A 27,944-nucleotide genomic window follows, 5' to 3' on the forward strand; every position below is an offset into this window, starting at 1 on the left:
TTTTCCATCCCTTCCTCTTTTTGGGTCTACTTTACTTTCTTGGGAAGTGAGAACACATACTGTGACACAAATGGTGGTTTCACATATAGCGCAGCTCTAGCATGCAGCCATAGAAACTGCTGCTTAGGTAGGACTTAATATTTCTTATTTTGTCTTCTTTAGATTAAATTAAACAGTAGAAAGGACCATAACCATGAGATCCACCTGCTCCTCAGGAAACATCATTACCTGTCAGTAAGTCAGTACTTTTACAGGTGTACAAATACCCATTTATATAAAAAAATTCATAAAAACTTTAAAAATAAACCTAGCAAAAAATATTTAGTCAAAACTATTTGGGAGGCGTCTGGAAGAAAAACGGTTGAAGGTGGTATGGAAAACTTTCCTTTTACTTCAGGTTGTTCACACTTTCAAACTGGAATCAAAAGACTTCAAAGTGAATTCAAAAAAAATGAAGCTTGTGTATTGAGTCTTCATCTGAAATATGATTCAATTAAATGAATGGTTCGATTTATTTTATTCCTAAAGAGAAACCAGTATTTTTCCAAACAACTATACCAAGGGATATATAAAATAACCATTTGTTTTTAGAGCTGTAGCCTTCTAATTAGACTTCCATTCTAAGGTGAATTTTTAAGCCCTTCAGACCTGAGACTTTACACATAATCCTCTATAATCCCTTCCTGAGGAAATTGTTGTTTTATTTAGTAGTCTTTATGTTGGGAAATTACAGCAGGCTTCCTTCCTCCTTTCCATTCCTTGTTCTCTTCATTTACAGCTGCAGTTGGTTCATACAGCCAGAACTTCTGCTGGCTTCTAGTGCATCGGGATTCAGGGAGATGCAGCAAGAAGAGATGGGGTCAGTACGATTATTCAGCATGGAAGATTTGGGTTGCTAGCACAGAAGCTGCAACGCCCTTTCCTTCAGTATACATAGTCAAGATGAATACAGCACAGTAATTTCCTCACAGCCTGTAGAAGGTAGTGCAATGGCAGGAACTAAAACCCACATGTAGAGGAAGCAGAGCTTCCAGGTGGCAAACACCAGAGTAGAGGTCAGCAAATGTCTGAGGTAGTTGCAGGCAGTGCTTTTTCTTTACCCAACCATGTTAAGTGTCCTGCTAGGTGGGAAGACCTGTCTCCGAGGCAGGAAACAGGCAACTGGTAATGTTTCAACCATCTTCAAGGCTGTATGTTTTTGGCTCTGCTGATTTGCTGTCTTGGTGGGACCTAGAATGGCATCATGGATGCCCTCACAGGATGGCAGAGCTCCTGAGCCTTGCTGCGTGCCATTTAAATTCTGCCACTGGGCCATTTTAGACAGCAATTGCCTACCCTGACCTTACAGGACCTTGTAAGTTGTAGACTTTGAAAATTAGGAAGGATAGTAGATTCCCAAGTCATGTTTTATTTCCATAATAAGGGAACAAGGACTAGAAGTAACATTCCTTGGGACTGGCAGCAGAAGCAGCATCTGTAAGGCTTTATGAGATGATATTTTGTCTAGCACACAGCACAACAGACTGGAACTCAACTGCTCTGTGCTGTTCCAGGCTCTGTCAGAGATCACCTGTAACAAAACCCATTAACTCTGCTTACCCATTTGCCTTTTCCAGCATCATTCCTCAGACAAGTGCTACACCACTGCAAGACTCAAACCAGCTCCTGGTCAGGATGCTTTTTCCTAAGGCAGAGTTCAATGTACTCATAAAAAGCAAACTGGGCTGCATGCAGAATTTATTACCTGATCCCTTTTTAATGAGAAATATATATATACACACACATATATATGATTTATATTTACACGTACACACAGAGACAAGGCTTTGTTTACACGTTATAATACAATTCCACTTAGTGGTGATTCACTAGGAGCTCTGCGTACTTAAAAATGAAAGCCACAAAGAGTTAATTTCACATTAGGAAATAACAAGTACCCTATTTGCCCATGATCAGCTTTGTTGCTTGGGTACCAAGTACAGTAGCTCACTTTTGCTCCCTGACAGGGCCCTGTAAGTGCATGCTGCATTTTATTTCAGTCCAGAATGATTACAGCTATTTATTCATCTCTAGCAGAAACAATCCATTTGCTCATTCACACAGATCCAGGCTGTTATCAGAGACAATCCTGCCTGCATGCTGAGGGAGCTCACCCAAGGCTGTCTCAAGGATCTTTTAAGGGATGATTCTAATTCTTAAAAGCCTTATTGTCTTCCTAAGGCACAGCAAACAGTGCTTCTTCCTACCAGCTTTTCTGTAAGCCACTAAAACAATGCAGGGCTTTGCTATGCTGCCTAGCAGCTGGTGGCTGTTCCCTGCACTGGCTGTATCTAACTGGGATAACTGAATTGTGGTGGAGAAAAGCAGCAGGATCTGTTGACTTGTGGCTGCTGGACTTGTAATTTTACTAACTCTGAAAAGCTGCAATGACTTGCTGAAGATGCAGTCTGCAGAAGAAACAAACTGGTATTTTGAGGCATCAGCAGATTCAGCCCCTGTGATTTAACACAGCATGACTCATCATGCACAGGATCCCACAGCGATGCAGTTGTAAAGCAGAATAGATAAGCTCAGAGATGATGGCACTTGGGCCAATGACAGTCAATTTTCTTCACTCTGGGAATTAATTTATGTACTTTCTCCTCTATGAGGAGGTCAGAGGATGCTTTCCTTAATTCCTAGTTAAAGACTCCTGCAGAATTAAGCTAAGTTCTTTCCTTCCCATCATCATGTCCAGCAAGCAAACTGCAGGACAAATTGGGTCCCTGGACAACATGAGTGCAAGTCCCAGTGCCATAGGCAGGGGGTCCACAGCCATTATTAGGTAGGATAAACAGTTACATGCCACCTCAACCAAGGTAATCTCTGCTTTTTTCTCCCTATTCTTATCGATATCAGCATATTAAGACAGACAAAGCACTGGATTTTCATTTTATATAAGCAATTGTAGGAGTGATGGGAACACACTCTAGATTATGCTCATCACCCAGTGAAGCACCTTGGAGTGGCAGCTAAGACTAGCTGTCAGGCTAGACTAGTGATAGTTTCCTTTGAATGTAAAAGGCTGGGTTTTTTGTGGTTTTGGGTATTTTCTGGGTTTAACTCCTACAAAAAGTCACATTTTTACCAGTTGATAACGGGTCTTTTCACCAGCAGCAACTTGTAAGGCAAGGTGGAGAGCAAAACTGGAATTCAAAGTGGAAACAAAATCCAGTGAAGTTTCAAAAAAAGAGCTCAAGCAGAAGTTGTGTTTACAAATCAACTAAAAGGATAATTAATCTGTAGCTTTAAACTACCCTTATGGAAATCAAATCAGATTAAACTTCAAAATAGTTATAAAGAACTACAGTATTTAACTACACGCATACTAAACCTTAGGAATTTTGCTGCCTAAGACAATACCCTATTACAGAAGTGACAACTTAGATCAGCTTTAACATTCAGTGACTATGAGTAAGAATACTGTGCTTCAGTTCCTATTTGTCTACTCAAAAGTTCTTGAAGAAAACTTTAAGAACTTGCCCTGTAATAGGCAAATCTACAAGAAAACAAGAAACCTTATACCAGAAGAGGCTAAGCACTTTTCTGTGATGATTAGTTGACTTACCTGTGCCCCCACTACACCTACTACCCAATCCCCAGGGGAAATCCCACCTTCTTTAAAATGAATTGACAGTATAGGATGCACAAGATGTCTGGGACTTAAAGAAGTCTTGCCAGGGAACTTCATTTGTTTAGAAGAGCCACCTCAAGACTTCTTCCCTTTACAGTTCAGAGAAGCACAAAATGCAAAGAATGAGCCAGAGGGCAGTTTCCATGGGTTTCTTGAGAACTCCAGCTTATCCTTGGAATACAAAATAAGGCTTCCTACAGAATCAAGACACCCACTACGTATCAGTCCTTTTCAGTTAGCTGCAAAGCATCATCAAAGCATTTCCACCCTTCTTATTACCACTGCCATTCCCACTAGTTTACCATGCACAATAGTACCCATTAAATGAGGCCTTCCAGTAGCCTTGAGAACTTACCTGGCTATTCATACTATGAATGTTTTATGCAATGTGCCAGTAAAACTCAATATATGCTGGTGGCTTTCCCTTCTGTTTATAGGATAATCAACAGGACAGATACAGTAAAGTGTTTAAACCTAAACTTTTTTCCCCACCTCTAAATCTATAGACTTTATAAAAACTGATCTTCAGACTACTTTTCATCATTTGCTTTAACTGCCTTTCTTCCTCACATTTTCTATTCAGTTATACAATAAATGCTAAAGATGCATTTTAAGTAGAAGGTATATCCCAAAGTATTGGGCCTAAAGCTTAAAACAGTCTGTCTTTGAGGGCAAGCAAAAAAGCATTTCCAGCATACAGATTTAAGGCCAGAAACAACATCTATTTCATCCTGCAGATATAAAGACGACTTAAAAACGTCATAGTTGATATTCTTAAGTGCTTTATATTTATTATAAAGTATTAATAATTGTGTATGGGAAACAATTCTCTATACTAGAGAATAAAATGTCAGCTTTTACAAGTTATGCTATACAGTACACGAAATGCTGCACATTTTTTCAGCTGCTTGAAACAGTATTTGCTATACAAGTAAAAAAGGGTAGACTTAGAAGTTTATTATTTATAATACAGTGTGTTAGAAAGCACAAGCAAGTAACATTCAAAATAAACAAGTTCCCAAAAATCTTCAAATGACATGTACACAGATTATACTCAAATTTCAATATACATGTTATTGTTCCCCATGAGACATTCCACTTTACTGGATTGTTAGAATGTGATGAAAAATGAAGGTGCAAGAAAAGCACCTCACAAACCACATAAGCATTGGATAGGCAGTACAGCAATTTCCTGAAGTGTTCTCTGTAGTCTTTCACTCTACTATTTCTTACAGCCATACACTGTGGCAACACAAGGAGAGAGACGAGCTCCATTTACAAGTATGGTCAATGCCAATCCAGTTATCCAGTGAGTTGCTAGAGTAATTCAAGGCACTCTTCCCAGTGCTGCCAGCCCACAGAACCCCCTGTGCAGGATGCAGTTATTTTAACAGACAACCAGGCCGGGCTAAAGCATGTTCTTGAAGGATGCGGAATGAACAGTTCAAGGCAAACTCCTTCAAAATGTCCAGTTCAAAGTTCATTCGTACTTCACAGGCACACCAGCTTAACATTCATTTATATGTAGCTAACACTTTAAAGCATAGCACTTCAATGTGTTTAGTTGCTTTATAGTTAAAGTGGTGTAACATATCAGCAGCTTTGAAGATAGTGTTTATGGGGCACATTGAACCTAATTTCACAGTAAGATTTTAAGCCTACTTCAGTTTTACAGTTGCCTGCTTTGCTTTTCTTTTTCATTAAGAGGCAGTTTCTACAATAAATCATCTTTTACAACTGTTCCACTTACAATATAAACCACAAAGCCAACATCTCCCTAGAAAATGTAATCACAGTAACACTGTTTGCTCTGATGCATGTGGTACTGACATGTTGTAAGCTTCTCCAATATGACAAAATACCTTCTAGATAAAGAAGATTTAAAGATATTGCACTGCTGTATTTTACTTTTCCCTCGCAATCACATTCCAAGTATTTATGAAACTGTAAACAAGTAATTCAGTACCACCAGTGTTCCAAGGAACTGGAATTCAGCAACACCTTCATTAGAGATACAGTAGCCTAAGCACAGTGTAAATTCTGTCCAGCTGCCCTCTTTGTACAGTAACCAACAGGCGACTCCTCACACATTCACACCTTCAGTTTCCTCTTCTGATCAAAGTATGCATCAAATCTGGATAATGCATATTCCTGGAGAAATAAGGGATATTCAGTACTTGATACAGTAAACATAGCTGATTTTGCTTATTTGGGATGGGGAAGCTTAATACAGATATGAACTGTGTTACCTTCCTAATCCACCATGTCAATGCATTAATTAGGTCTATTTGGGAAAAACAATCTCTCCAGAGGTGTTCTGGCCCCTTAGAGTTCCCTCCATCTTATGTGAACTCTAACAGTATTATGACAGCTGCTGCCAGGATGTCAGAAAAAGGTCTGCATTTTATTAAAAAGGACAGCTTCCTCAACTCCTCCTGCAGGATATTCAGTGTACCTGAAAGTTATACCACTTTCCAGAACGCTAAACACAAAAAGAATTAGACTGTTCAGTTTCTCAAGTCCAGCAGGCTACCTGACATTTATATTATTGTACACTGAATATCAATATGTTGTTACACGTGCACTTTTGCTACTCAGATTTCCAAATTCACACTTAATTGTGTGCTGGCTTCCTTCTTGTGCAGAATTCTCTTATTACAGAAGCTCTGCAAGGCATCATCTCATTGCAAGGCCCGACACACAAGGCTATAAAAACTCTCTACATAAAAATGGGAAGAATTTCTGAAGGTTTTTACGATCTTAGATGTTCCTTACATTAAGTAAAGAGCATAAACTAGCAACAAATCAATTTTAAGAAGCTTTACTCCACTTAGAAGATATTAATTTGCAGTAAGAGGCCATTTCATTTACTGTCTGATAATGTACCACAGGCTAGAGTATACATTTTTAATTACCTGAAGCTTTGATTAAATAACTTACCAGGTAACCAAACTCAATGGATGAGATTTTTGCTTGTATAATAGACCACAGACCCCAGAAGAAGTGTGATGCAAGGGCAAACCTGAAATTACAAGGTAATATTTATTGAAATATCCTGCTAAGTCACAACACCTTATTTCAATATCCTGTTAGGACAGTATATCCACACCTTTTCTTCAAGCATGATACTATAAAAATAGTCCCATTAGCTTCTCCACAGAGCAGTATTTTGTTTACTCCACTGACAGAGCATACCACGCATCTAAAGGTTATGATGATCAGACTTTTCTTAACTACACATAAATAGCTTAGAATCTTTATTGGGAGAAGTTTCATCACCTAGTGAGTTATACAAGTATAAGATGAACTTTCAATAAACAGTTGTGGAAGATAAGTTACCTGTTAACTTCTAGCAACACTTCTTCTTCTAGTTTGGACTTCTCTTCATTGCTCAGTTTTTCATAGCCCTCATGGAATGCAGAAAGGTAACTGGAGATAAAATGAAGCTGGAAGGCAAGTAAATAGTTACAACTCTTTGTCTCAAGACATATTTGCTTCTTTCAGAATCAGGCAGGACTTCTAATAAGTTGTCATTTTTTCTAAACAGTGCTGGAGTTAGCTTCAAGATTAATGGTGGTTCTACTAATTACTTAGAAGTCTGGTTTAGGAAAAGCCATAATATTATGCCAACAGATGACATTTTGCTACTGACAACTAATTTCACAGCTGCAGTTTGCAGCTACTGGACTTCGTGGTGTGTAGCTACACTGGACATAAATATTCTGTCCTGTACAGCCATTATGAAGTTTCCGTAATTTTTAGAGCAAAAGTAGTTGATGTTACAGCAAGAGTAATATTTAAGGAATTCATGGAGAAAAGGTCTTGGGACAGACTAAGTCAATAACATAATGGGAAAATCAATAAGATTTGAAAACTGTGGGCACTGGCACTTCATTATGTCTTATGTGCCTACCTGTTGCTTCTTTGAAGGATATTTAAGAACACTAGCTTTGAAGAACGGGTACTTCTCATAAGTATAATCATACATCCATTCACAGAAGTGATTTCCAATGTCGAACCCTCTAAAAAAGAGATAAAGACCAAGTACCTCAATACTTGTATACTAGCAATCTGGTTTTGCTTAAGCAAACCTAAAATCCAGTGTAAGAGCACAAGACTACTTCGAACGTACTGCAGTTTCACCAAATGAAGTTGAGAACTGATGACTAGAATACAACTTTTTTGCATGTTATTACAAACAGTTAGTAAAGATGGGCAGTTAAGAATGAAAGCTACGAACTAACGACAATACTCAGCTACCAAGTTTTATAGCAATGCAGACAGTTAAAATGAGTATGCACTACATCTCAGCATGGCCAGTTGCACCTCTAATGTTAGAATTATTGCAGGCAAAGAGGTCATACACTGATTATTTAACATATCCCAGCTTTATATTATTGGAATTCAGGTTCTGTTTCATTCCAGCTATGCTAATGTTTAATGATCCCAACAACTCCACATATTTAGATCATCCTTAAACATATACTATATGACTGAAGTATTGTGTAACCATGCAGCAACCCCCCTAGAATTACTCACACCTGCACAGATGAAAAAGCCTTTTGAAAGGACTGAAGAAAATGCAAAAGCAAACTTGCTCTGCATAGATATGTACACATAAGCTACCATTCTCCTCAACCTCCACTAGAAAGAAATTTTGAAATGCAATCTTTTGTACATAAACAAGCCCTCTAGTCTGAACAATCAAGAAGTTCCAACAACTTTGACTCTGCTGTGTGCCTATACTCAACACCATATCGAGGCCAGAGCTGTTTTGATTAGATATGCTTGCTGTCCACCACTAATAAAGCAGAACACAATTCGCTAGAATAGACCGGTAATCAGCGGTTCAGTACTTGCTCTCGTCGTAGCATGCAGAAAGTAATACACCTTCCTGATAAACAGAAAACAAAGTGATTTACCGATAATTGTAGCTGCTGTATTCAAAGTCAATGAGCATCAGCTTCTGGTTGTCTGAATTCTCTCTGCCTTCCAAAAGCAAGACATTACCTGAAAAATCAAGATAATACAACATATTCAATGACGTCCCAGGGAAATTACAGAAAAGCAATACTCAAAGAAACATTTTTCAGATAACCTGAACTATCCCTTCCATCTGTGCAGAAGAATGGTAAGAAAAGCCAGGCTGCACTGGCCGCATACCTGCTACTGAAAGTTGAGATATAAACTAAAAGCCTTGTAAAGCAGAAAGCAAGAAAGTTTTCTTCTCAACAGTCAGAGGTTGATTTGTTCTCCAGTGCCTAGCTAGCAGCTAACTTGTGTGACACCTTCAGCTTTAGCAGTTTTTGCTCCACAGTTTCTTTCCACAGCTTGAGATTTAAATCACACAGGATCTCATACTTGCACAGCATTATCATTGATCACAACACTTGGGACAGGCCCCTGTCAAGTGCCAACTAGTAAATAAAAATAGAGTAATTTCAGGTTTTGCAATATTTTTCCCCCTCTCCACAGGTACATCTGATCTCTACGCCAAACACTTGCACCAAATACTCCCTTCAACCAGTACTGGAAATGGAGGTTCCAAAGTTCGCCCCAGCCCTATCATGCTCTGTCTTTGTGGTACTGCACCTTGCCACAGCAGCAGCAAGACTTTCAACCCCACCACTGAGCTAGCTCTTGAGACCGCAGATCAGTGCCATCAGTGCCTTCCCTCTGCCTCGTGCTTTCTATCCTTACGCACCTATCCTCTAGGGGAATCCTCTTCCAGGCCAATTCCTTAGCCTTAGCTAACAAGGCTGGGACCCGTAAGAACACAACAGACCTTCACATGGTCCTAGTATAACATCCTTTCAGCTCCGCCCAGCTTACCCACTGTACAGGTGATGGTGAGCACAAACACAGCATACCCATTACCTTCAGCCCTGCCTCCTTTTCATCTCTTCAGATAACTGGCTCAGAAAAGTTCTCATTCCCTCCATGATTCCCAGAAGGGGAGCACTTAAGAAGGTGGATAAGGTCTTCCTAACGTTTCTTACCAGTATAAGGTGAGAACTGCTGAGTCAAATCACACTGGTCTCTATTTCCACCCTTCACTGTATGCTTTTCATATCTTTCCATTACCAGGACTGAAGTATATCCTACCCTGACATACAATATTGCAGACATCGAGAACGGTGCTGTCTGTTAAGACCACACCCAAGGTTCCCACCCCCAACGGACCTGTACTAACAGAGTACGTGTACATGCCTGACCTAATCCAGTTCTCTTAATTATCCCAGAGTCTTGCTGAAGCCAATGCTTTGCAATTGTTGCACACTGAATGCACAGGCTGCTTTTTAAGGTCAGCTGCCAGGGCAGTACCTCTCCCTAACGTGACTACCACTAAAAGGAAACAAGTGACCAGAAGAGGCTTAACATTGCATCACTGAGCCAGGTCATGAAGTATCTGTGGCTTACCTTCTTGACAGTCATTGTGGCAAAATACAACTGGCGATGGAGTAGCCTCAAGCATAGCTCTAGAAAAAAGCAATACAAGATCTTGTAAGTAACAAATCACTAAGTTCCTGTCCACTTCCAAGTAAAGAATGCATTTTGTTTAAGAAGTTGAAGTGCTATTCATTTCTAGCAAAGACTCTTATTTTCTCAATTAGGAGCCCAAGATCAGGACAGTGAAGATGGACTCCGTGTCAGCAATTTATCATATCAATATGTAGTCATTCGAGACCCAGGTTGATTCCAGAACCAAAACTAAGCCACAACTTGTAATGTAAATTAATATAGGGTATTATACTCTATAGTGTGTTTGAACAAGCATGCAGATTCATACTGAAACTGTGTGAATCAGGAGACAGCAGTAGACAAAATAAGCTTACCTTAGATTTTTCATTTCCTGGGGGAGATTGTAACTGAGGAGTTTGTTGAGTTTTCTAGTTTTGGATTCTCTGGTAAATTTAATCCTCAGCACTTGATTTAAGTATCTGTTAAGAGAGAGGTAACAGTACAGCATTTGTGACAATAATAATAAGTATATTGGTATTCCCATACTAACACACCGTTTATACTAAAATAAAGCTAGTTTTAGAAGAACAGCTAATAAAGAAAACGTTACTATTCAAGGTGATATAAGTTCCTGAAGTAACTATGAAACAATTTCTAGGTAGAATAAGAGCTTGTGCTCTCAGACATTCAGAAAGAATGGCCTGCTTATCAAAATTACAACAGGTCACCTTTTTTCCATACGTTAAAGTATTGTGTAACTTACTTTTCCATTGTTCCAAAAAGCCACTTAGGTTCTTTATTAAATGGCATTTTCATGCCATGAAATCTAGCCATCTTCTCAGCTATTTCAGCAGATATGTCAGGGAAGCTTAGTTCTTCAGTACTTAGTTTCCTGCTCTGTAATAAAGTGCAATATTCTTTATATACAGTTAATTGATTACAGAAGCATGATCTACTACAAACAATAGCAACGGTCTCTATACAATACAGAATAACATACTAGCATAGTACTCAAGCAATATACTTTTCATCCCAAATAAACTTACAAAATTGCTGCATTTGGAAAAGCTAAATTAGCCAGACTAGCTTATTTATACTTAAGTCCATTCTCTTCTAGTTCAAGACCTGGGGAATATCACATCTTACACTAAGAATACCTTCAAAGCAGATTTGATATAAATATTTAAGAACATCAAAAGCATCTGTTCTTGTTGCTGTTAAAGGAAAGTGTTACTCTACAGCTCCTAGTGCTATGTTTGGTATCTAACAGGCTTCTTATCTTCATTTATTAATCTCTGCTACAGCTGAAGACTTTAGATCTCTCCCTCTGGCAAGAGCTATAATTGGGCTTTTCAACACCCACTATAAACTGTATCAAATTACAGCTAGCAATTGCTACAGGTTGCTAAGTATTCCATCCCCATATTCTTGCTTTTGTGGGCAGTCCAGAGACTTTCTTGTCATGATCAATTAAAACTGCTACCAGCCCACTAACTGATCATGAATAGGACTTACAGGAATGAATTCCTCCAATCGCCCTTGTGGAAAGATTCCATACAGCTTTGGGCCAAGAGCTCTCTCTGCAAGAATAGCAAACATAACACTTTCCAGAACCATGGCTTCCGCACCCTAAACAAAAAAAAAAAAACCAAACCAAAAAACCCGCATTAGTTGGTGTTTTCACAAAAATTAGCTTAATGCTTAATGTGTACACAATAGCTAAGCTGCTACAAAGCAAGACATTTTGGAGCTAGATGTAAAGACTCCACGTTTTACAAAACAAAGTTTCTTGACTAATAACTCATAATTAGCATGAGAGCAATACAAACATTTTGGGTTCAAGTTTAAAGCTAGGGAGGAAAATCTCTATTACTTAACAGGCATTGTTGTTGGGCCAAGTCAAAGGAAAACTATGCAAAAACCAAAACACCCTCTCCTCCCTAACCTGTGGGAACTCTGCAAATTCATTACCTGAAGGACTTCAGCCTACTGAAGCACAGTACAGGAATTATAAATATTAACCTTGGCTATTTTAATACACTTTGGAATACAGCCTCACAAAAAGACATTTTAACTACGTAAGTACATTAAATGACTGACTGAACTAACCAGTTTTTCATTTAGAATGACAACTTAGGATTTTTTTTCCATTAAGCACATTTTAGGTCTTCCTGTTTGTTTTTTTCTTAGAGAAAGAATAATATCAGCTTCTGCTAAGGAGCGTGTGTGTGTGTGTGTGAATATGTATTCCTCCTTTTGTATTTGCAAACATATCTCAAATTTCATAATTTTTCCTCAAGTTTTTCCTTCCATCAATAAGCTCAATCAACAGCAATAACAAGCAGACAGCTTTGTAATGCATGTTTAAAAATTAATAGAAATATAAAGTGCCTGAAAAATACAGTTAAAATCACTGAAGTATAGCTTTATTGATGCATAAGATTAGCTTTAAGTAAACACAGAAGTTGCAGGATAAATCACTACTAGCAATTATGTCAGCCAGAATCCAGCTGTACTCAGATCCTAGAGGTCTGCTAAGCTTCTGCTTACTTCTGAGCAACTCATCTCTAAGTCTGACCCATGACACTTAAAAGTATAAAAATTCAGAGCACAAAATTGAGAAAGCTCTCAGATAGTTTAGACCACAGAGCCTTTTGTGTTAGTCACTGCAATCTCAGACAATAAATAACTCTACACAAGTTCCATTCTTGTTACAGTCCAGGCAGTTCCATTGATAAATTATTTTTATCACTGGCCCACATATTATTCTGGCAGCCTCTCGAGAAATTCTAGCATTTCATATTCAAGTGCAAAACCCACTCATAACTATGAGAAGAGATCTCTGTGGTTTCTCCCCAGTTTCACTATCTCAAGATTCCTTGAAACCACCTAGCTTGATAACTTTTACCCTAAGAAATTTCAAAGAAAGTTTAGGATCCATTAACAAAAATAAACTCTAGCATAGTTTACAATCATAGCTTTTTTCCTGTAGTCTTTCATTTAGAGTTAACACCTTGAACTTATGTTTTATTAGCAGAGCATAAAGCAGGTTTTTTCCACATACCATGTGCCTCTTCTTCATTAAAATGTTGCTTAATGCATCAGAAGTGACAACCAGAAAACATCTGACAGGTCACTTATCAAGTCTCTGCTCCATACATTACTATCAAGTATGGGTGTGCAAATAAACTACTAAAAGACATTAGAAAATGACATAGCATACTTCACAGATATCTAAATCTGTTCAGCATCCCTAACTCTTTAGTTAAATGTTCACTTGATGTCTTTTTTGAAGGACCAAACATTGCAACTACGTAAATTATGTATCTCAACGCCTTCAAATACTTTGCACTAAGCACTAAGACAACAGCCTGTTGTTTTAAACTGTGAGGCTCTCAATTTTAATCAGTTTCAAACAAGTGGAACCATTAGAACTCGCATTTTTAGCACGCTTCTGGAGAAGATTTGACCACTCAGAGCTGCAAGTTGCATTTCAAAACAAAGAATTATAAATACTTCTTACAAGACTTTTCCAGCATGCAACTCCTATTGAGACAAGGAGAGATCAAAAGCCTTTCTATAACCCAGCCAGAACTGAAGCTTCTCCTACAAAGATGATCACAGGACTGGACCACCTCTGCTATGTGGACAGGCTGAGAGAGTTGGGATTCTTCAGCCTGGAGAAGAGAAGGCTCTGGGGGCCTACAAGGAAGCCAAGGAGGGACTTTTAACAAGGGCATGTAGTGACAGGACAAGGGGGAACAGCTTTAAACTGGGAGGGGTAAGATTTAGATTAGACATTAGGAAGAAATTCTTCACAGTGAGGGTGGAGAGGCACTGGAACAGGTTGCCCAGGGAACCTGTGGTTCCCCCGCTCCCTGGAAGTGTTCAAGGCCAGGCTTGAGCCAGGATGGGGCCTTGATCAGCCTGATCTAGTGGGAGGTGTCCCTGACCATGGCAGGGGGGTTGGAACCAGATGATCTTTAAGGTCCCTTCCAACCCAAACCTTTCTATGATTCTTGCTTCAACAAACACCTCACTCTAAAACACACAAATTAGTAATACTTTCAGGAAAATTACCCCTAACTACAGCAAAACAAAGGTAAAACAGACTAGCCCTCTTAAAAGACTTTATGAGGTGACAGAATATAATCCCTTCTCTAGCCACAGCTGTCAAACACCAGGCAGCCCTGAGGAGCCACAACGCTTTTACTAGTGATTCTGAACATTCTGGGACTACCCTAGAGGTTTTTCTTTTCTCCAAAGAAAGACTAACTCTTCTGATCAAACCTACCTACAATTTTTACCTAGAATTAAGAAAATGAACAAATCCATCCTGACAGAAACGGGCGAGTACGCTGATCTAACAGTGAAGTTCCAGCACTATGAGATTAACAGCAGAAAACAATAACCTACCAGTATAGAATCAATATTTTCAGGCAAGAAAAACAGTTCTGAAGTTCAAAGCTTTGCTTCTTGTAGTGCAAAGCTTCTACTAAGCTGCTGGAACCAAGGTGGGGCTTGTTTGGAATTCTGTTCCCTTTTATAACTTTAGGAAATTTTGTTACGGATGGGGGTGAGGGAGAAATCAAGCCCCCTCCATTTTTCATCTCTGAAGAAAAATGAAGAATCAAACCAGTATATTTTTCAGGTCAGTCTTGGTTCAACTGATTGAAGTTGTTCCAGTAAACTTAACTGAAAGTTTTATTAAACTTCAAAAGCAGGCATGCGACAACAGTTTTAAAACCAATTGCAACTCACTAGAAAAAAAAAAATCCCAAATGCTTCAACTGGCATTTCCAGAAGGTAGAAAATACAAGAGGAGAAAAGCAGCACTTATCAAATAAGTAAAACGTACTTCTCCCTAATCACCACCAAAACAACTATAACTGAAAAACCTTAGTACGTAACACAAAGCATGTGGCTAACATGCTGCAATATCATCTCTCACTGAAAAAACACTGCCAAGATAGAAATCTAAATCAAATTCTGTTCAGATGACTTTGAGAAATTACTCTTCAGGGTAAACATTATGCTGCATGAGCAGAAATGGATCCAAATGGAAGAACTTTGCAACTGCACTTGGATCATGTGTTCTGCAATGTTAATCAGAAAAACTTCATGCTCAAGAGGAAGTTCTCTCCCGCTCCATATATGTTCCTCAGAAAAGTTCATCAATGTATTATAAAATGGGGATTGGATAAAACGGAGTACAGACTTGCCTCTACTTAAAAAAAAAGAGCTGAGTATTAGAAACAGCAATACTGATACCAATGCTAGAAATGGTAAGAAACCATTGAGGGTAGAACTGGGGGGGCGGTGTGGTAGGCAGGGTGCGGTGTTTCTTGTTGATGTGGAATGCTTAATTTTTTTCAAACTACGTACACTTACATCATGTTACTTCTATGAGCAACTAGATTTCTTCATTACTGTTCATGATTTCTAGAAACACAGCCCAGACACCAGGTGGACTGACTACAGATGTAGAACAACCAGGATCAACCCATTTCTCTATCATCTACAAAATTCTGTGAAACAAGCAAATTTAATTACTCACTTGCAAGTCATTTTCATTCTTAGACTGTACAGACTCTCCTTTATTACAGGACCTCTATGAATGAGAAAAAGCAAAGATAATGAGAAGATGAAATTTAACATGATTAAACTGCAACCACCAGAACAAAGGGAGTAGAATAGCCAGCTACATTTTCCTAGATGTCTCAACATTGCCTGATCTGTGACACCTACAGCACTAGCACCCATTTGACCTCCGACCACCACACCATTTCAATAATTCCAAAATCTTTCAAAAGCACGTGCCAATGAGACCAAGCCACTCCTGTAGATAGCCTGAGAGCTGATTTTCAGGTATGTTTTTATTGCTTCCCAGTATTTCAAAACAAGATTTCAATGTATGAGTTTAGAGGAACATTTTTAATTAAGAGAAGATTAAGTCCCTCTGCATGACATCTGGGATGATATTCTTCTTGCAGCTAAAGCACTTGAGACACATTACAGAGATTACATAAAAGCCTTAGAAGGACTGTCAGAAGAGACATGTTATGAAGCTTGCAAAGCACCTGCTTTTCTCTATTACCTTATTTTACAAATTTCTTTTCACTAGAATTTCCTTATTTAGAGTATGTGGCCTAGGCTATATGTACAATGTACCACTGGCCATGTAAATCTGAGATTTTCATCAAAATGAACTGCCCATCTAAACTAAAGGTGTCTCAGTGAGAGCTGCAGTACACTAGCAAAACTTGACTGTATTCCATGCATAATGTATCATCATCATAAAGCAGTTTCAGGGTATCAAACCATACCTTCAGCAACTGAATCCTCAATGGCACATGCTTTTAACAGAGCTGCACATTTAAAATTCAAGATGTAACCAAAACCTTGTCCTTTAAAAGGGATTGAAGGTAAGAAGAAGAGAAAGCAAATATTTGCTTAGAGTTAGCAACAATTTGTGGCTGCTATTTATACTGCAATTCCACCGTTGACTGTTTAAACCAGACTAGCTCTAAAGGCCCATAAAGGTAGCCTGCATCTCCACCTTCTGAACAAAAACATTTGATTCATACAACTGTGTGCATACCTTTCTGTTCCAAAGCTCTAATGTGTCCAAAACAAAGGTGGAAATATGAACTTAATGGATTACAGTTAAGCAACACCAGCTGCCTTAAGTACAATACAAGCTAATGATTTACACAAGCTATGCAGTTACAGTATTTCAGAAGCTATAGAAGAAGTATAGTTAACAAGAACCAATGGTCTTTCAGCACGTACTTCCCACTCCACTAGGATAAGTTTAAAACAAGACAATATGAAAGCTACTACTATTTTATATTCCTTTCAAGGAAATTAATAAAGTCAAAACATATTCACTAAAGCTTAACACATAACTACTCATTTGCAGAGGGCTTCTCTGAACAAGTATGCCCTACATCAATATCACTCTTGAAGCTTAAAGATTTTTCTTGAACAGTCAGAAAGTTACTCACCATCCATGAGTCTTTCCTGATTAATGGTGTTCTCACAATGGTTCAGTTCATCAGAAGGTAAGCAGACTAGTCTGTTCCCTAGAACCTGAACTGGCATCCGCTTTCCAGAAGTCATAATGTACAGGGAACTAGCCAGTTCCAAGAGTCCACCTCAAATTAGTATTGGAGATAGCCTAACGGCATCTACTATGCCATTAGAAACGGACAGTTAGGGATGTATACTGCAGAGTCATCAGAAAAGGAGACTTCTGCGGTATCCCTTCCTCTTTTCTGTTCCCTCAGCAAGGAGCATTAGTGTCTGGCAGAGAACGAATACAAGGTAATTTGTAAATAACTTGTAAATACGAATGGGAGCTTGGAAAGGATCAGTCTCCACAAGTGGCCATGTACTCAGACCAGAATTAGGACAGTCTCTAGTACTTGTGGTCAAGTAGAATGAAGCAAGCAGGATACAATTTTATGTAACAGAAGCTTAACAGTTTAACAGTTTATCTGATACTAAAGTGGTAGGATTTGATTGTTTTCTGACTGCACAATCACTTAGGAGAACATTGGTTCAAAGTAAAACAGCTCATACCATGAGCTGGATATTTAGCTTTTGTTCTTTGCTAAATTAATCAAAACCTCAGTTCTTCCACAAACTCTAACAGCTCACTCCAACTTAGATGCAATTCTGGGAGCTATTTACTTCAATAGCAATGATATTTTAATTACACAAATAAGAGAATAATTGCATAACTCCTGGAGATTTTTAACCACTCTATATGGAATTATTAGCTAGAAACAGATGTGTTCTACACCTTTAAGATTTCTTTAATTATTTTCTCCGTGCTTCTTTTATTGTGAGAAGGTTTATTCTCTAAGCAGATTAAGAAAGCTCACTACAGTTTTAGTAAGTGAGAACTGCTATATGCACAGAGACAACAGAAATGGTTACAGTCTTCTTTGGGATCACGATTTTAAGGCAAGAAGCTTCAGGTATAAGATCAAAGTCCTAGAAGGGGAGACATTGTACATTATCTGATCTGTGATCAGAAGGTGACCAGACAGCATTTTACATCTGGCAGTTTGACACAGAAAGTTGAGTTCATCATTGTCTCTCTAGTACCCTGAATTTTTCTTGTAGCTAGAAGATAAGTTCCATATCAAATACCAAATGATGCTTGACAGGAGAATTCTGTCTAAAGAAGGATCTTGCAACATTTTTCACCCCAAATAACCCTTAGCTCTGCCCAAAAATTTAAATCATACGTGATAATTCCATTTTTCAGAGTTTACTCAGCTGTACTAGTTCTCAAAATTTCTAACTACTGTAATACTTTGATTTAAACAAAGCCCTAGGAATTCAAATCCCAAGGAATTGCACCTCTAACAGCTCCTAGAATTAAGGCATCAATTTGAACTTCTAGGTATGGGAACACAAACAGTTTTAGATTCAGCAGTAAGTATTTCTGCTTCTAAGAACCTCCTGTTGATCACTGATCCTTGTCAGACCTGAAGAAACCTGCCAGAGCTCTAGAATCTAGCACCTGAAGAATTTCAAATTCAAGCCCTACAAAAGCCATGAAGACATCTCGAATCCTCTTCATTTCAAGTTAACATTCTCTTATGAGGGAGCAGAGGAAAGGAAGGGGCAAGTACTTTGATATTTTGTTACTGCTGTAAACATTCAGATGCACAGACAGTAGTTGGTGCTACTTAAGCCTTATTTTTAAACAAGGAAATCCGGTACTAAAGAAAATTAAAGCTGTAGAGAATGCTCCAACTTCAGAGATCTCATACTATACCGTGAATCGTGTCTGTCACCTGGAAACCAGAGTGCTCTAGGCACGATCGCATGGGCAAGCCTGCAGCAGAGAACACATGCATATACAACTAAAGTGGTACATTACCCCCAGAATACCCTTAACTCCACCCAACACAAATACATCCCCGTAAGAGGTGCTTGGTTTCTTTCAAGCCGTCTGCCAGTGCCAGGGATTTGTAGTTACTCCATGCTACAAACAGACACGGACATCAACAACCACAGAAGACGTTGCTATTACAGTTACACAGCAGTCTGCATTTTATTTAGTTACAAAAAATAAAAGGCAGCAAGGCAGGTATGGATTTACCACAGAACTGTGGCAACCATTTTACTTGTTTTGTGTCTGCTCATATAGAAATTGGAAAGACCATAGAAGAACATTAGGTATAATGGTTTGGTTTTCCTCTTTTATACATAAAATTTTGGTTTGGCTGTTGAAAAGTAACAGTGAATCAGAATCAAAGCCCCAGTGAATCAGAGTTCAAGGTTCTTTTGACATGTGTAAAAGAATGGGAATCAATCCCCAGATTAACTTTTGGTAGGTGAACTTCAAAGAAATCCACCTTAATTTGAGCTGCTTTTTTTGTTGATGCTAGTTTATGGTGAAATCTTATCAGCATTTCTAAGATGTTGCAAGTTTCGGTTGTTCTGAATTTAAATAGAAACACTTCAGTGATCTGCATATGAAATCCAATCTCAAAATGTCTGAACATTAAATGGCATATTGTGGTAGAACCAGTTGTTTTAACACCTATATAGCCAACAGTTAAAGACATTTTGTCATGAGGAAGTTTTACTTGCTTTTAAATTTAGCAACTAAGCTGGAACAAGAATAAGTGAAGCAGAGTAAGACATTTCCCTTTTTCTTCAAGGTAGAACATATCTGCATTGTGCCTCAAGCATTTGAGATTTAGTGTGATTAGTACTTTAATCTCACAAGCACAAATACTTATCTTAAAAGAAACGTTCTGCTCAACAATATACTCATGAGAAGTCCTTGATTTTTTTAACCATCCATGCCAGTGCGACCATTCATAATAATGGCCGAGCCAGTTCAGTCGACTCCCCCTCCAGCTCCCCCCAAAACAGTCATGCACACAAAAAATTGACTTAAACATATCAGCTATGACAGAGGAATGCACAAAGCCTTCCCTGTGTGGCAGCTTTAGCCAACTGGCATGGTTTATATTGGATGAGTTTCATGTACTGACATTTGTGTCTTCCAAGATTCATGATAAGCAAACTGGGGCTATATTCAAACTGCAAAAAAGGTTCCTTTGAAAGGTGGCTCAAATAATTACGTGTCAGTGTCGTTCATTGTTAAATTAGTAACAGGCATCTATTTTTTCCACTTCCATTCAAGATTTTAATCTTGCCTTCTGTACATAAAATTTGCTGCAGATTGCTATAGATCTATAGTATTTACAATAAAGGAATAAGAGCAGTTATCATTTGTTTTGTACTCCAATTTCAACCAAGTAAAATGGACAAGAGTTAAAACACACCATAAAGGTTTAAACAAGTCATAACTACTAATACCCAGAGGCAGTTACAATTAAGTTATTGAGAGTGAAATCATGCTTTCAGCATAACATCTCAAAACTCAATCATGCTTTTAGCATAAAGTTTCAAAACTCAAAGTACTTAAGACTTAGAGAAATTAAGGAACTGCTTAAGATGTAAGCAACATTACTAAAAAAATATCAAATTACTCCATCATAACAGGCTTCTCACAAGATTCTGGTTATGCCACCGAGAAATTCATAAGAATCTTAAGTGAGGTTTTCAAAATACCCAAATAAAACAGTTTGCTTATATTTTAACTTGCATTTAAGGTAGAGGGCTGGAAGAGACAAATGTTTGTCAACAGAAATTGTGAACCTCAATGCAATCTGGAAGTTTTACCTTAGGACTTTCTCTGCTTACTTAACCTTTAGTGAACTGCACCAACAAGAGCAGTCATTTCACTGCCACTACGGAAATAAAGGAAGTTAGACATCTCAAAAGATCCTTCAACACCAAGAGTAGAGAGGTTAGAAAGTTATGAACACTCTTCCAATTTTCAAATCAAATTAGTTTCGATTTTAGAGTCCAAAATTTTATCTTGATTTCTTCTGTGGACAGAAGCACCAAAAAGGCAAGTTAAAAAAAAAAAACAACACTGAGGGAAAGAGAGAACCAAATTCTGGAGTCAAAATTTCCTTTAAAAGAAGGCCACACTTCTTCACAGCTCTTGGGCAACAGAAGTTCTAGCACTACAAAAGTTCTGCAGCCCATATTCCTACTCAAGCCTTCCACATATTAAGTAATTAAAGCCATTAAAAATTCTGAAAAAAAAAAGTAGCATCAACCATAGGAGTCAATTAGAAAAAAAAAGTGCCTTATCACCGTTACTTTCACTTTGGCTTTTGTTTCTCTTAAAACTAAAGGAAAGACTATTTAAGCTTGAATTAATCAACTTCTAATGCTTTTCTTGTTTAACCGTTTAACTTTCCCAATACACATATAGTGGTGTAGCTAAGCATTTCGTGCTATTTTAAATCACTGGAATCTTTTACATACATCTGGTAAAGTTTGATACCCTGGGAAAGTTAATACCTCACATAGTAGAATAAAAGAACATTTTAAAGCCAGTTAAATGACAGAGTACACATTGAGATTTTTAATAGTAAGTTTGGTCAAGGCAGCAGAAGGAGGAAGAATGGTTTGAAATTTCAGGAACTGTCAATCTCCTGTAGATACTTTATCAGTCATTCAAAGCAAGTGACTGATTACTGGAAAATATCAAACTAACAGATAACAAAACCAGACCATCTAAGTCAAATAGAAACAAATTGCCAACATCCAAATGCAATTTTATGAAGCTGCAATTCTTCATAAGGTTAAGCACATGATTATTTATTTACAATATAATTAGGTGTCTAGCAGAGATGGGTAAGAGAAGATCTGCTGTACAGTCCTAAAGTAATAGCCTGTAAGCTTTAGAATATCACCTTTACAAAGATTTTAGGCCTTACGATTTGAAACAGATTTGCCAAACACTTCTCTTAAGGTCTGACAAATTTCAATGCTATTTACATTTTACTAACCAAATAAAAGAAAAGTAAGATTAGAAGAGTTTGACAAACATCTTGTGAAGCTTCTATGCCAGCTAGAAAGCATATCATACATTTAGGAAAGAATGCTTTAGAATGAGACAGCTGTACGGTACTGATGTTTGTGCTTCATCTTTATTCTAACACTACGGATCAAATTTGCCGATTAACACAATTACCCATGAGATCTAATAAAATGCTTGAGCACTGTACAAGTTTGACAAAACCATCAACTTCAATATCAGATATTTGTAAGTGCTACCAAGATTAAAATTAAGCAGTTTAGCCTGTTGCAATCTTGCTACTTATGCCAAAGTCCTACATACTATACAGAAGCAAACATTAAATAATAACTTTTCTGAAATACCACAGTCTAAACTTAATGCCATAAGCAAAACACCAATGATCAAACAGAGAGCAAACGAGCCTTCAGATGATACACGCCAGTCAGGATCTGTATGGAAAGTAGTGTAAATTCTAGACAACAACAAACTATAAAGAAAACTGCTTTAAGCTAGCAATCTACCCCACTACCACTGAAACATGTTCTGTAAACAATAAATCAGCACACACTTGCAGTGTGTTCCACTCCAAACACTTTACAATCAAGCTACAGGAACCCTCCCACTCCCAAAGCATTCTACATACTCACCATCTGCAGGATTGCACCATATAAGCGCAGGAGAACTTTCCGTGGTTCATCGGCAATCGTCTCAATGGTATCAGGTAGTGAGCACTGAAACAGCATGTTGCTAAGGCCACCTCTAATAAGAGAAAGGTAAATTTATCAGCTGACTTGGATGAGCATACATGTTTCATTTTCTACAAGTTGGAGGCATGCTAATCATCCTTTCAGTATGATTAACTGATCTACTCCAACATGAGAAACAATTTTCCAACAGTACCAATAGCTTGCAACATATAAGGCTTCAATAAAAACACCTGGCAGCTTTATGCTTCTTGATCTATAGTTCACATCTAGATCTATCAATCCAAATTACAGTTCAAACTATGAACAAACTGATGTCAAATGCAACAGGCAATTAAGATAAAAGGTAGACTTCTGTTAACTTATTCATTTTCAGGACTTCTAGAAAGAGATACTGGAATCTTGTTCAGACACATTCAGTTACACAAACAAGCAAGAAGATAACAGAAAAAGCTTAAAACCATGCAGTAAATATAACCCTTAACTTTGAGTTAAGAGTTGGTATCGCTGAGATGGCAGCTACAAAGATTAGATGAAAAGATTTAAGCTCAATACCTGTGTTACAGCATCACTAATGGAACTCATGACATCATTCTTAGGAACTCATTTTTAATTCTCAAATTTATAATTAAAGCTATTGTTTATTTTAAAGAAATTGCTCATGTATTTGACAAAACCGAAGTCACCCTTAGAATCTTATCAGGTAAGACAAACTACAGAGTCCCGTGCTTCAGTCATTCAGGGGTTACAAAACCATGCTGACTTTCCACACAACTGTTTTACAAATGTTCTTACGGGAAAAAGTGACATTTGTTTTCTACAGGTTTATAAAGCTAGACAGATACTAGATTAGAGAAACTAAGTTACTTGATTTCTAGTAGCCCACTAAGAACATCAGTCTACTCAGACATGGTCTTTCTGCATCCACTTCCTTGTCAGCATTTTCATTAATAAGTTTTCAAATTTCCATTCTGCAGCACATTTTCCCTATTACTTCTTCCTCTACTACAAGAGGAAAAAGTACTGAAACTGCTGGTTTACTTATAAAACAGAAATGCAAATCAACTCTACTAAAAAAAGTTGTCTGACTTACTGTTAAAAGAACTTTCAAAACCAGATACAACCCAAATATAGCAGCTAGCAACAAAAAGATGAGGCACCGCAGATTTAAGCGGCAAGTAATTTTACTTGTAGCATGCTACATAACGTTGCATTAACTCTAGAATTTGAATAGTAGTACTTGTCATGTTGTGATTTCCTTCACAAAGTAATGCAGTTTTTCATAACACCCAAACCAGAAGTATTTAATACTGTCTTACAGTGAGTCAATTCCAGGAATCCACAGCAGATCAAAAATGCAGTGGCTAAAATGCAGTTTCTGCTCCTAACCCGACGCTCCTCTCAACATTTTTTTCAAATACTTTTGGGGTTCTCTTACAACGCAAAAGGAAGGTAGTACAGACTTTTGGAAAAAAAAGGCTACCATGAAGTTCATGTCCTGTATTTACCGGAAGATAATAGAGATGGGCTGGCCGAAGTCCATGACTGAGAAGGAAAAGAAATCTCAAGGAAATATGGTAAACCAGCAGCTGCACAGTATGCTCAAGAAAGAAGAAAGTAGAGAACTAGGTGGCTTGGTAGGCGTTAATAAAAAAGAATGTTTAGGGAGAAGATATCTGAAGCAACTTTGAACCATGAAGGTTAATGGATAAAAAACCCAAACAGATTGATGGAAAAGATATCAAATGAAGAGCAAAGCAAGACTATTCAGATGCAATCAGAACATTGGTTAGTTATACCAACTACATTTCTGGCTTCAATTAAACTGTGTGACAGTTTTTTAGAAAACATTTTTTACCTTTTATAAGCCCCTGATGTAGACTTCAGTGAAAATACGGACACTTAAATAGAAAAAGAACTAAACACACTTGACAAAAAATACTAGACTAGGGCTCAAAATCCTGTACAAACAGTCAAGTTACTTATTTAAACGCATCATTGGTCTGCATACAGTGGATGAAAGCCAAGATACCTTTTCATACCTCTCCTGCTAAACAGGAGTGTCTTACTGAGACTGGACTCCACTAAACATAAGTTTCATTACAGTTTTATAGGTTTAAGGCTTCAAAAATTAACTCTAATCAAAGAGATCCATATGAGAGTCTAATAAAAAGTATTTTTCTCCTGAAAGGTCAACAGACTTGGCAGCTTGTCTAAGGGTCAGAAGTCTATCTCGCACTTACACAGATAAGGCTGCCAGTTAGTCTACTGCTGCAAGTGACTTGAAGGTAAGCCCTTCCTAGAGGGTCACCTGTTTTCAAATCTTTCCACAGCCCTCACCAAATCACAGCCACAGTCATTAGATGTGTTTATAAACCTGCATTCTGATTAATGCTAACCTATTTCTTTGCTCTCCAACAACGACTAATCTCTTGATCCTATGATATCAAGTACCTAACCACTGCTCATAAATATGATATGCAGCAATACAGTCAAAATGGCAACAGTGACAAACATTGGAGAACGCACACCAAGTACTAGACTTTTGTGGGACTACAATCAGCAAACCAGTATGATGCCGCATTTTCCATAGAAAATGGAAAAGTGGAAAAAGTGGTGAACAGACTGTCAATTAACACAGGTTCACACATTCTTAAATTTCAGCCCATCCTCTTTTCCTTCCAATCTGGAAACCATCGAGTCATTTTGAAGTGGTGTCTCAGAAGGGGAAATTTCCAAGAAATGCAAGAATAACTGTGCTAAAACCTAATGCCTTAGAAAGTAAGTACTAAAGGCAGCAGTACACACTAATAAAGATGAAAACAGAATTAAGCAATTCAGACTATAGACATACTATCAGACTAGGCTATTGCCTAGGAATGGCATCAGGCTTTTAAAAATTTTCTCCCATTATAAACTTATTACAATCACACAAAACGAGGAGAAATTATCTGAAAATACAAATACTATTTGTGCTGGCTTTCAATGAGTTGCTGATTTTTAATAAGGTTTTTAAAATATGTTTAGAATGAGCATGATAGGGTTTGACTGCACTTTAATATATCAGAGCTTCGTCAACAGTTTATGCTTCCTTAGCTAAATGGGGGTAGATTTGCATGTATTTTGTATCTCCACAGAAAGAGAAACCCCAGACTCCAGAAGCCGACAACCACGTCCCTTGAAACCATATGTGACTCCATACAATGAGGTAGAACGACGCTAGACAAGCAGCCTATACAAATATAACTCAACTAACACCGGTTTAACTAGCGTACAGGACTGATACAGAAAACGGACTGTTTAATTCCGCAAAGGCAGAAAGGATCTTAAACACATTACGTATGGCTTCTAGAACATCCCCAATTTACACGTTTCTGCTGCCAAAAATCCGTCTCCTGGAAGCTGCCGACGCGCTGAGTCACAAGTCCTCGTTACTATAAATGCCAGCGGATGATTCACATCACCGATACACAGCGTTCACCTGCCAGCTTCTGGGTTTCAGGACGGCCAGGGCCACGCCAAGAGGTTCACACCTTCCCGGGGTGGGGGCATCCCCGACCCAGGGCCGGCCCCGCGGACCCCAGGGAGGAGGGGGGGAGGGAGCCGCCCGGCGAGAGCGGGAGGCGGATGCGCAGTCGTTCCGCACGCGGCAGCGAGGCTGCTCCCCCTCGCCCCGAAAAGCGAATCCGGGGCGGATTTAAAAGATAACGGGCCCTCCTCCCGCGCCCGGCGAGGCGTTCGGACCCCATCCCCGCTGACCTGATGGGGCTGACGCGCAGCTGCTCCTCCCGCAGCCCGCGCCAGGCGCCGGGCAGGAACTCCTTGCACCACAGGTACGCCCTGCGCCGCGTCCGGGGGTCGAGCGGCTGCTCCTCGGCGGGGGGCGGCGGCGCGGGGCCCTTCCCCTCGGGGTCGGCGTGGGGCAGCGGCGAGGGCGGCTGCCCGGCGGCGGACAGGACGCTGCCGCCGGGGCCGGGGCCGCACCCGAGGAGGAGCCCGAGCGGGGAGGGGTCGCTCTCGCCGTTGCAGAACTTGGTCTTCATGGCACGAAACGGCTCCCGCGTCTTCCCAGCGCCGGGGGCGAGTGAGCCGCGCTCCCGCCCCCCCTTCGGCTTTATAGGCGGCTCGGCACGCGGGGCCGCTCGCCTCACGCCTTTTCCCTCCGTCGCGATTGGCCGCGGCCCCCGCGGCAGGAGGGGCCGCGGGCGAGCGCGAGGCGGCGGTTGGGGGGGGGACGCGCGCGCGCTCGCCTTCCCGCAGCTCGCGGAGCGCCCGGCGATTGGCGCGCGGGGGCGGGGGGGAAGGGAGGGGGGGGCACGGCGCGCGCCCATTGGCCGCTCCGCCGTCGCCGCGGCGACCGGCGCGCGCGCGGCCCGGCTCCTCGCGGCCCCGCCTGTCATGGGGCGGGGGTCGCCCGGCCGAGCCGGGCCGGAGCTGGTTCGTGGCCGCACGGTGACGTGGCCTCTCGGGGCAAAATCGTACCTGAGGGGGAAGGTGAGCTGCGACAGGAGAAATTATTTCCACGCGCAGTGCTTCGAAGCTGAGTTCCTTTCATAGAATCATAGAATCACCAAGTTGGAAGAGACCCACCGGATCATCGAGTCCAACCATTCCTATCAAATACTAAACCCTCAGCGCCTCGTCCACCTGTCCCTTAAACACCTCCAGGGAAGGGGACTCAACCACCTCCCTGGGCAGCCTGTTCCAGTGCCCAATGGCCCTTTCTGTGAAAAATTTTTTCCTAATGTTCAGCCTAAACCTCCCCTGGCGGAGCTTGAGGCCATTCCCTCTTGTCCTGTCCCCCGTCACTTCGGAGAAGAGGCCAGCACCCTCCTCTCCACAACCTCCTTTCAGGTAGTTGTAGAGAGCAATGAGGTCTCCCCTCAGCTTCCTCCAGGCTAAACAACCCCAGCTCTCTCAGCCGTTCCTCATAAGGCCTGTTCTCCAGCCTCTTCACCAGCTTTGTTTCTCTTCTCTGGACACTCTCCAGAGCCTTTGTTAGTTTTGGCAGCGCAAAGATGTTCTTCTGTCGGGGGAAGCGGCGGCGTGAGGGGTGTCGGAGCGGTGGTGTCGCAGCTGCAGCTCTCCCGGCCCTCCCGCAGCTGGGTGGGATGACAATATTGCCTAATACATTATATTGCCTTGTCATAAATAAGCATTAAAGGAATAAATCGCTTTGAACTAATTTTGT

At 39.7% G+C, this 27,944-nt stretch overlaps 1 protein-coding gene across 2 annotated transcripts; it reads right to left on the reverse strand.

Moving 5' to 3' along the window:
• Nucleotides 1-4,442: 4,442 nt before the first annotated feature.
• On the reverse strand, nt 4,443-26,904 carry CHKA (choline kinase alpha). 2 transcript variants are annotated; one of them, XM_069857846.1, is made up of 12 exons: nt 26,513-26,904; nt 22,697-22,808; nt 15,693-15,746; nt 11,651-11,764; nt 10,899-11,032; nt 10,510-10,614; nt 10,094-10,152; nt 8,596-8,683; nt 7,587-7,695; nt 7,013-7,119; nt 6,614-6,695; nt 4,443-5,824 (listed from the first exon to the last, which is right to left on the reverse strand). In XM_069857846.1, exons 1-12 carry the CDS (start codon nt 26,794-26,796, stop codon nt 5,765-5,767), a joined length of 1,308 nt encoding a protein of 435 aa, XP_069713947.1. In that variant the 5' UTR covers nt 26,797-26,904; the 3' UTR covers nt 4,443-5,764. The 2 variants fall into 2 exon arrangements, with proteins under 2 accessions (XP_069713947.1, XP_069713948.1); XM_069857847.1 differs by lacking the exon at nt 15,693-15,746.
• Nucleotides 26,905-27,944: the final 1,040 nt, after the last annotated feature.

This window comes from Phaenicophaeus curvirostris, chromosome 5, assembly GCF_032191515.1.
Source record: "Phaenicophaeus curvirostris isolate KB17595 chromosome 5, BPBGC_Pcur_1.0, whole genome shotgun sequence".
NCBI lineage: Eukaryota > Metazoa > Chordata > Aves > Cuculiformes > Cuculidae > Phaenicophaeus > Phaenicophaeus curvirostris.